This window comes from Haplochromis burtoni, unplaced genomic scaffold, assembly GCF_018398535.1.
Source record: "Haplochromis burtoni strain Fernald_Lab_line unplaced genomic scaffold, NCSU_Asbu1 Contig_175, whole genome shotgun sequence".
In the NCBI taxonomy this organism is placed as follows: domain Eukaryota; kingdom Metazoa; phylum Chordata; class Actinopteri; order Cichliformes; family Cichlidae; genus Haplochromis; species Haplochromis burtoni.
The window spans coordinates 1,047,247-1,057,838 of record NW_024582536.1 but is presented as its reverse complement, the minus strand read 5'-3'; the positions used below and the strand labels follow the sequence as shown (position 1 = coordinate 1,057,838).

Sequence of the window (10,592 nt, the reverse complement as noted above, 5' to 3'; positions counted from 1 at the left end):
ACACACACACACACACACACACACACACACACACACTCAGGAATGAACGCTGAAAATCAGGTCGTTGTTGTTTTTGTGTTTATTTCTGTTCAAATTAAAATGAAATGATGAGTAAATTTGGGGACAGGAGCTCAGATGAAAAGCTGCATGAGTTCACCTGCTGACTGAAGACTTTCTTTCTGATTTTCTCCTCTTTACAATGATGCTGAAGAAGGAAAACTGACACTTGTTGGCTGAACTCATGAGTTCACGTCAGGTTTTCAGCAGTTCGTCAGTCACATGACCCTCAAACCTCACGTGCTACTGTGTCTCTGCAGGAAGCTGCTGTGGGTTCATTGTTGCCTGAAGCCCCCCCACACCATCACAGCTCCGTGTGTCACCATGGAAACAGACTGTAAATAAAAGATGGGCGTGGCAGAATCAGAATAATCCCAGAGGAAATTATGTGGTTACAGTTGCTCCAAGACAGTAGGAACAGTAACTAAGTAAACTTAATATTACAATATGTTACAAAGTTACAAATGTAACTAAATCCATGTTCCAGAACTGAGTTATCGTTGAATCATAGTGAGCTGCACACTCACAGTCATCTGCTAATTAATGTGAAGTGAAAGACGAACACAATACCAGAATTTTAATTCACCAAAAGTGAAGCACAGACTTTTTGGATGTTTGCATTAAAACTGCTCCAGAATCGATGGTTCGTGTTCAGTGACTGCAGTTTAATAAGGAGAGAGACTCTGAGAGAACTGAACATAATTTATTGAAGCACAGAGTTATAAAATATTAGAAGCTACATTGCAGGGCAGAGCCCCAGCAGCAGTAGGCGGTAGGACGGGACCCCCCGGAGTGTAGCGGCTAGTGGTGATGGAGAAGAAGCAGATGGAGGTTTGGATGAGCTGCAGGACAAACGTGAAGGACAGAAGAGCACTGAGGTTTACAGAAGGCAGCCAAGAAAATTCAGTTAATATGGGAAAAATGAAGCAACACAAACACCAAAGACTGCAGATCTGACTTACTGATGTGGAGGCGGGGCCTAGCAGACACCTAACAGCATCTACCTGTCAATCAAAGCAGCCACACCCCCAACTTTAACTTTAAGCTTGATCTAATTGAAAAAGGTGAGTTATAAAAATAATCACAGTCGTGCAGTTGTGACAAAGGAGGAAACGTCACAGAGGCGGGCGGTGTTTTTGCTTCAGGGCGTGCTTATTTCTGCTGTAAAGGTGAACATTTTAACACGACTCTGTGGGATTTTGAAGTCCGCCTCGAGTGGACGTCAGAGGAACTGCAGCTTTGGGCACCTCCCTGTCATCACACACTTGTAGATGAATCCATCGATCTTCTGCTCCTCACACAAACACAGTTCTTAAAATCTCACATCTGGACTCCTCCTACGTATCAGTCCAGCTCTCTGCAGGTCCAAAGTCCACTCCGTATGTTTCTGTTCAGGTTTCTCTGCAGACTTTCATCATGAAGGTCTCCTCTCAGCCAACCCTTTCAGTGTTTGAACTCTGAACTTTGCCCCTGCTGCAGAGGAAACTCTTGGTCTTTTCAGCCTCGGGTTTTTTAGCTTTTCAAGAAACTTTCTTGAAATTTTCCCGACTGACTGCAGCTTCATTCAGCTGGAAACTATTCCAATGACACCATCAGAGAGACACTGACAATAGTGTGCACGCCTTCCTTCACGTCATCACACCGTCTGTAATATGTTCTCTAAAATGTCCCATGTATGAAAAGCAGATTCTGTGCGTGCTTTTTTTGGTTGTGTTGCCAAGCTGATGTTAATCACGCTCCAGGATGAAATCCTTTGTGCTGCATTTCCACACCAGCGACCAAACATCCCTCTTGTTGGTTTAAATTTGAATAGGAAAAGTTTTTTCCCATCGTGATCCTGTTTGCAAGGCGAACAAAAACGTGCAGCATGTGGACGAGCACGCAATTAAAATTCATCTGAATGTTCCGTGAGCTTTTAAAGGTTAATTTATGATATGTTTATTATCTTTAATGTGACGATCACCTTTTGTCTGTGGACATCACCTCCTAATTAGATTTTCTCCTGCAGAACACACAGGTTAATTAAGCCGGTTCACGACTGACGTTCTTCTCTCTGTGTGTTGAGAGGCTGTCCCTGGAGGAGGCCGGAGCTGAGCGCCGAGTCCGTCCCCGGCGCCGCCACGACCGTCGGCGCCCACAAGCTGCAGCCCTGCGTCCTCGAGCTGTGCAAGTTCTTCTCCCAGTGCCTGTGCAGACCCTTCAGCCACAAGACGCGCATGAAAAGGTCTGCAAATTCCCCCTGCTGCCTCCAGACAGCACCGCTGCAGACGGCGGTTTGAATTGTACTCCTGCTCAGAGTGTTGCATCACTTATTTCTCTCAGCTGCTGCACTTCTTTAGGTGGCCACAATAAACCCCGGCAGTGTAAGGCAGAGACACACACAGGTAGACAGAAATTACAGGGTGAAGCTTTCTGAAGTATTCTTAACAAGAATGAGTGGCTGACGTCATTCGTGACAGTTCACAGCAGCAAATGTTAAAATGAAGCCGTTTGTGTTCTCGATCTAATGAGCACTGCTCAGAAAATGAGAAGAAATCATGCTGGGTATGTACACTGAGAAGGACCGGACAATGTGTTATTCATGCTGTTTGATGGAAACAAAGATTATCGACCTGCAGAGGGCTGGATTTAAAAAAAAACCTGAAAATCAAAGTGAAACAATGATGCGACAGGTCAGTCGATTTGGCTGAAATTTTAATAAATTGCAACAACTCAAAATGATGCTCAGTAGTTTCTTTTGGCCCCCATGTGGTTAAATACAAGCCTGACATCCCAGATCTGAGCCGGGGCATCACTGGTGTAATCCTTGTGGCGTCAGAGGTGCTCTGACTTTTCTTACCCTGCTTGTTTGAGGGTTAACGCCTGTGCCATTCTCCTGGTTTGGGGCTTACAGCTCTTACTACGAATGATGAAGAAGAAAAAAGAGCGAGTTACCTTCCCCAGGATCCGTGCTGGAGCTGGGTCAGAGGAAGAGGCCAGACAGCTGTGGCTCTTTGGCTCGATCGCTCAGCAGGTCGGGCTGTGGAGGTGAAGTGGTCTGTGGGACGGGCAGCGTTCAGGGTGGAAGTCCTGGTGGTTTAATTCCCCTGCTGCCAAAACCTTTTTTTTCCTTTCTGTTTGACACATCTGAAGTCACCTGAGAGGGACACCTCCTAGGTGAGGTGTTTCAGGCATGTCTTACCTGGTGGAGACCCCCTGAGCAAACTCAGGACGTCCTGGAGAGATTTATGTCTGCCCGCTGTTTTGGGAATGCTTTGGTGTGATCAGAGACCGTGGCCACCTCCATGTAAAGACTGTATTTGCTTGCAGGTTAATCATCAATTAAAATGTATATTTTTCATTTTGAAATTGCTCGGACACGTGGCTCAAAACAAGCCTGATTTCTGTCTGTTGAAAGCTGAAGTTCCCACTCACGGCGAGCTGACTCTGAAGCAGAAGCTCAAGGTCAGCGCTTCATGCTGTCATCTTGTCTTGCAGGTACTGTGACGACAGCCACCTCTGGTATGAGAAGCACACCTCTGAAGTGTGTCGGCGGGTCAGGAGGGTCTCCTTCTCCAGAAGTAAGTGGACAGCGTGAGTCATTGACCTGCCGGGCTCTGATGCTCGAGGCTCCCTGTGCAGTAAAACCAACACCTGCAGCAGCAAATTATAAACTCAGCGCTTCAGCCTGATACAGCCGTATGAAAGAGTTTGGGCGCCCCGGGGCAAACTGCATATTTTATTGATGTTTGAAGAGAAAAGGAGTAAACTTTTCAAATCTGTAAAATATTTCTGTAAAATATGCAGTCGGCCACAACACTGGATCTCTGCTGCCCTCGCCTCCGTATATTAGATTAACTATTATCTATTGATTTTGTAGGAGTTTGTTTAGATTTTGACCAAGAAACTTGAAGGAAACATGCACCTCCAAAATGTTTGAGCTAACAGGAAAGAAAGTAATAAAAAATAGACATTTTCACACTGAGAACATGAAGACATTCATAGTGACGAGCGATTTTAAAGATTTTAAAGCAGTCTGATCACGTATGTTGAAAGGAGTCAGATAAAACAACTGATGTTGATCCAAATCCTGAAGGTGCTGGTTTGAAACTGCAGAGCACTGAGAAGTTATTAGATGTATTACTGAGTCTCAGTTAAACCTTCTGTATTTAATTCATCTCATATACACTGAGAATGTGATGATCAGACAGTTTTTTTTCTCTTTGCTCTGTATGATGTCATCTTGTAGTATGAACCACGCCCACTTTATGGGGCAGCCAATGAGGAGAAATTTGGCTCAAAGGAGGAGGAGCAAAAACTGCTGGTTTGAGTCAGAGGATGGACTCAGTAGCTGCACTGAGGCTCAGCAGGAGTTAAAAGTGATTAATTTAAACAGTTATTCATGCAAAGCTACTCAAGTATCAGCACGAGGCATAAAAGAAACATGTGGAGCTGTAAGTTTAACATAGAAAATAGTGGCTATGCTTGAGGAGTTTGGAAGTACAGGAAAGATGTGATCTTATTAAGTATCAACGGTGAACTGTTTCTCATATCGGTGCATTTTAAGCTATGCTGTCACCCTATGATAGAAGATGAACATGTTTTAGGATAGTATTCATGTTGTGCTCTTCTAAGCACTGCAGGAAAACCCAGGGATGTTTAATATTCCTAAATATATGGATAGGATGATCGGCGGGTTTCTGTTTGGGTTCCTCGGTGTGGAAGGATCTGCCAGAGATGAGAAGAAGCTAAAACCTTTACTAGGTTTTAATGTTGGAGTGAGAAATAACGAGGAGTGATTACCAGAGGATCTCTCAGGCTGCTTTTGTGTTTCATGGTGAGAAATTGCTCACAAAGAGGAGAAAACAGGGAGCGATAACAGCGATAACTTAATTCAGAAAGCATTTAATGACAACAGGCTGACAAAAACATTCAGTTTTCATGCTTACCCTACAAAGCTCTGCTGACCGAGAACAGAAAAATCAAATCTCACTTTAATTTTGCTCCGTTGTTACTCAGAGAGTCGTCGTTGATCATCTGAAGCTGATCTGAAGTCTGGGTGCGCTCGTTTGTACTTGGTACTGATTAAAGCGGCGATCAGCGCTGACTAGAAATGAAAGGCTGCTGTAGACCAGGAAGATGAAAGATTAATCACCCAGCTCTCAATTTCTCTTATTTATGCAGCAAAATGTTCCCACCGTGGAGCCCAGCTGCTGTAAAGGAAAATAGTTTACACATAAACAGCAACGTTACCCAGCTGACCAACATAGATGAACTTATTCCAACATGTGGTTTAAACCCGCGCTATTGATAATGGCCAGCAGGAGGCGACTCACCGGCTCAATCAAATCATAACCTCGGTAAATTCTGAGTTAGTTTATGTTCTCAGTTGCTTGATCAAGTCTTCCTAAGTACCACATGATGATCATTTTGTAAACTATGGTTTGCATTAGCTTCCAGTAGAATATAAATCAGGGCCCGCCTGACCGACGTGTTGCAGAATCCCTCGGTTTCCCAATCGGATCCATTCGTGCAGTTTCTGGGAGATGTGGTTGGTTCCGAAGCATCTGAGCTGCCGTTTGAGTCTTGCAGCATTTAGAGAATTACTGGATGTGCGAAAGACGTAAAAGAAGCTTTCTGTGGCTGCTGCTGGAGATGTGTGACATCATGAAATATGGCCGTAGCTTCCAGTTCTGTCTGCATTCTTTCTTCCGGTAGGAAGCGAAACCCGGTGTGCAGAAAAGCCCAGACTGTATAGAAGTCTATGAGAACATGGTTGTCCTGCTCAAAGAGTGTAAAGCCGGGTCTGTCTCAGTAAGCATGCAGAGAATACAACATGATGTTGATTTGTTGGTTTCTGAGCTGGTTGTGTATAAAATATGGAGGAAGCATCTGAAATGTCACCCACTGATGTTTCACTCTTAGTGTTCCATTAAATAAAATACATTTTATTCACATAGAGCCAAATCACAGCAACAGTCGCCTCACCGTGCTTAATGAAGACCCGACAATGATAATCAAAATCAAATAAAAACTCAAAATTTATTTATATAGCACATTTAAAAACAACAGTTTTGATCAAAGTGCTCCACAAGTTAGGAAATAAATAAAATAAGACAGATTTACTGTGGTGGGGCGTGGTCTCCGGTGCCGTGCAGGCAGGGCGGACGCACCTGCACGGCACCCTTAATCACGCCCGCCGAGTTAAAAACACGGGGACTCGGGGGTTGGGGTGTGTCGTGGTGTGACAAGTATTGAATAAAATGGCTGAAACCTATGATCCCTGGACCCGCCGAGTCTCATTCACACCATAGAAACCAACCAAATGATAATCAAAATATTTTACGTCAGAGCCAGAGTAAAAAGGTGGGTCTTTAAACGAGATTTAAAAGGCTGAACGGTCTCAGAAGAGCGAATGAGAGCTGCAATAGCAAAGACACGATCACCTCTGGTTTTCAACCCAGACTTAGGTTGCGTTAAGAGCATCAGGTCAGAAGATCTTAGTGCTTTTTTAGGATTTTACAAATGAAGACGTTCTGTTAAATAGCACGGGGCAGTGTTATTTAAGATTTTATAAGCGAGTAAAAGAATTTTAAAATCAATGCGAAATTTCACAGGAAGCCAGCGTAAGTTAGCTAAAACTGGAGTCATATGATCACGCAGTCTGACACCTGATAAAAGGCTGCAGCAGCGTTCTGTACTAACTGCAGACGCCAAAGAGAGGAGTGAGGGAGGCCTCAGTTACAATAGTCCAGTCTAGAGGTAATGAATGCATAAGGTCAAATTTATTTATGTAGCAGATTTAAAGCAAAGTGCTAAAATAATCAGATGAGATGAAAACATGACAGGACACGATGACGGCAATTAAGAAAGGAAACATAAAACCTATTGAAGAAGAACACTACACTGAGTACAAAGCTGAGCCGTTTTTCCTCATTCAGAATTTGTGGCTAACTATCGTAAACATGGACGCTGAGCTGTTATCAGAAAAGGGTTAAAACGTGAACGCTGACATCGACCCGGGAACCTGCACAGGGAGGTGAGTGAAGGATGGCAGGTCCTCTAAATGCCTCGCGTGCTTCAAAACACCAAGATGAAAATGATGAAGACGACTCCCAGATCCCTGTGACGTCACAGTTGCTGCTTCCATCTTTAATATACAGTCTGTGTAGGCCTTTTAACAATAACAAGGAGAAAATCTGACGAGTTAGGACCGAGAAGTGAAAGCCTCAAAGATGAGGTCATTTTGTAGTTCTATAATGACTTGTTGTTTCCTGCTTCATCAGTAAAGCTGGTACGAGAGTCGATCTATGTTGGTGCATTTAAAGCACACCGGATAATTGGGAGCTCGCTTCCATCCTTCACCTGTGCTGATGGCGACGTGTCGGCCCGTATCACAGCTCATTAGAGCAGCAGCTCTGCAGGAATCTAATGGGCTCAAGAGGTTGTGGAGAGAGTCGCCTCTTTCCCGGCGTCTGACACGCCGAACGATTCCAGCGGCAGGCCGTCGAGAGGCCTGTCAGCTCAGTCCTCCGGCTCTCATTAGACCTCCGGGTTTATTTTTAGACTCCGATAAACCTGATTAGAAAGTGACATGAAAAGCAGCGAAGGCAAAGATTAAAAACTCTCAGCTAACAGCACAACATCGCAGAAGCTCCGGCTCATTTACGGGGAGCAAACTCAGGGTTGTTGGAGTTTTATGGGTAAGATTTCAAGCGAGATCGCATTCATTTCTCCACATAATGCTTATTTTATGATTAAGATAAAGAAAATAATGAAAGAAAATGTGGAAAAGATGACAGCTCTGCGTCGTCAGTATAATCTGTTTCATATAGTGATCATTTATTCAGTATGTGTGAGACCTTTGCTTTAAGCGTGTTTGATCATTAATAATTAATCGTTGGTGGATCATCAGAATGCTTCAGGTGTTCAGGAGGCAACGATATCGAACACGATGATGCAACTTTTTACAAGATAAGCATGAAAAGTCATGTGATGTCGTTGCAGTCCCGTCACTGGAGGATCTTGGACGATGGGTGCTGCAGAAAGTTTCCTGCAGATGGTCTATAAAAACCAGGCTACCAGCCAGGCGTTTTATAGCCAGGCTATGAAAACGGAGGCAGGCACCTGCGAGCCTAATCTGAGGGTAAAGTCCTCCTGCAGCTCTCCCCTCGCTGCCTATAGCACCTCCCACAACAACAGCATGCCCAGTATTTGAATTATTTTTGATTTCATTGAAATTAAAATCTTTTTTAAGCTCAGTAAATACGCCGGGGATGACCCGCTTCCCTGTGTGGAGGAAGTGTTTCAGGCTCTTGTTCCCACCCTCGGCCACGAGCTGTGGGTGATGACTGAAAGAGTGAGATGGTGGATACATCCTGCAGAAATGAGCTTCAGAGTAAAGCTGATGCTCCTTCGCTATGAAGAGAGCCAGTTGGGGGTTTGGGCATCTGACCAGGATGCCTCCTTGGTCAGGTGTTTCATGTCCTACTGGGAGGAGACGTCCAGACACACTGGAGAGATTGTTTCTCTGGAAAAGCTGGAGGAGGTGCTGCTGCACCCGCAGCCTGACCCTGACTAGAAAAGCAGCAGATGATGGAGCGATGCATGAAGCTACGATTATGGAACAAAATCATTCTGATCGTTTCTTCTTCTGTGATCGAGGAGCCCTGTGGGGATCCATGCACGGAGGCTGACTGCCTCCATCGGAGGTGGAGAACGAGTCACTCACGGCACTTCACAGTGACTTTATCTTTTTATTTTTAAATACTTAAGAAGATAAATCCCATTTTTACTAAAAGCTCCTTCAGATAAGTGATCTCAAGCTTCAGTTTAAATGTGCTGCTGTTTTTCCTGGGCTGGAGACGACCAGTGTGGAGACGAGAGCTCGCTAAAGCTTTTTAAACCTTTCTACACTCGGGCTCATGACAAAACTTCATGACAGGTTCTCCTCAAAGTTCGGATTATGATCCCAGTGAAGATAAAATGGTGGAAAACTGTTATTAACGGGAAGAAGGATTTTTAAGAGGTTTAGGATTTTCTTCATTCTGTTCAATTCAGCTCAGTTTTATTTACATAGAAGCCACAACATTACCTCAACAACCACATGACCCCCTGTGAGCAAGCACTTGGTGACAGTGGGAAGGAGAAACTCAAGCAGGAAGAAACCTCCAGCAGAACCAGGATCAGGGCGGTGCAGCCATCTGGGGTGAGGGGAGGAAGACAGGCGAGCCACAGATTAATGATAAATAATGATTAAATGTAGAGAGGTGTATAAACACAGAGAATGACGATCAGTGACGAAGAAACACTCAGTGCATCGTGGGAAAGCCCAGTCACTGCTGACGTCACGATTAAGACAAACGAAAGGGTTTGAGTGGTCATATCAATATTTAAGGTGTGTTCAGAGACAATTTATGATGTGAGAAAACATTCCACCTTAAGAGCTGCAGCTCGTGAACGTGTGTCATACTTAAAAGAAGAAGAAGCTGAATCTGTGCAGGGGTGATGCTCGTGGTAGATCTCATTAAAGATTCGCTCGACTCATCTCGAGTGCAGCAACACTGACGTGATAACGAGTAAATATTTGGCAGCTGGTAATAATGCAACAGTGCAGCAGTGATTAGTTGGGTCTGTCTAATCTTTATCAGCCTGATTGATCCACGAGTAAAAAGTGCAGTCAGTCGCACGCTGAAGGAAGCTCTTCCTGAGCTGGGAGGCCTGCTGACGTCCTTCAGGCTGAGATCAGAGCTCAGAGCTCGTCACACTCCTCCTATTGTGTCCGCTGACCAAAGGAACAAAGGGTGTTTTGAGGAGTGCGACCCCTTTTTAATGTGGTATGCTGTGGTTGCCTGCACTGTAATAAATCCTTCACGTGATTCTGCTCGTGCGTGTTTGTGGAAACAGCCAGCAGCTCGGTTCGTTTCTCTTAAACACACTAAAATACGGATCATTCGTGGATTGTAATCGGAGGAAGCAGAGGGGAACGTTTGCCGTAGCTGGTTTTGTTTTGACGTAAAACTCTGATCTGGCTGTAACCTTTCCTCCACAGACCTGAAACAGAGGTGCCTGACAAAGATGTGCAATAAACTGTGACCGGAGAGGAACAAAGAGCCGCTCATCAGGAACTACGGCACGCAGCACGATTACGGAGGCCAGATCTGAGTCAGATTTCTGCATCTGCACGGGTTTGGAAACTGTTTACACGCTCACACAGCGGCGCGGCTTCACATTCATCCCCGTTATCTACTCTGTGATTTCATTTACTTTGTATCTCCAAGAAGATGAAAAATAATTTGATTAATACTGGACTCTGAAATCTGCAACCCTCAGACTAAGTGTGGACTGTTTATCCTCAGATCAAATGAAGACTGTGAGGCTGATACAGTCTGAAATCTGAAGAAGAAGCTGTAGAAACCCAGAAACAGATGTAGGGTTTGAGGTTTTATGTCTGTTAAATAAACGTCTGGTAATTGTTGTATTTTTTTCTCATTGCTCGTTTTTGGATCTACGTTCAGCCTTAATTTGTTCAGATTAGTCAAAGAGGTTTGGATCGT

At 44.4% G+C, this 10,592-nt stretch overlaps 1 protein-coding gene across 5 annotated transcripts in view; it reads left to right on the top strand.

The window, feature by feature from the left end:
- LOC102301757 (potassium voltage-gated channel, KQT-like subfamily, member 3) overlaps positions 1 to 10,512 on the top strand; it is a 27,539-nt gene extending 17,027 nt beyond the window's left edge. For all 5 annotated transcript variants that reach the window (XM_042225560.1, XM_042225558.1, XM_042225557.1 and 2 more), the window contains 3 exons: positions 2,125 to 2,281; positions 3,535 to 3,617; positions 10,088 to 10,512. In XM_042225560.1, coding sequence (XP_042081494.1) covers positions 2,125 to 2,281; positions 3,535 to 3,617; positions 10,088 to 10,131 — 284 coding nt within the window. In that variant the 3' untranslated portion in view covers positions 10,132 to 10,512. The remainder of the gene's footprint in view (positions 1 to 2,124; positions 2,282 to 3,534; positions 3,618 to 10,087) is intronic.
- The last annotated feature ends 80 nt before the right edge of the window (positions 10,513 to 10,592 follow it).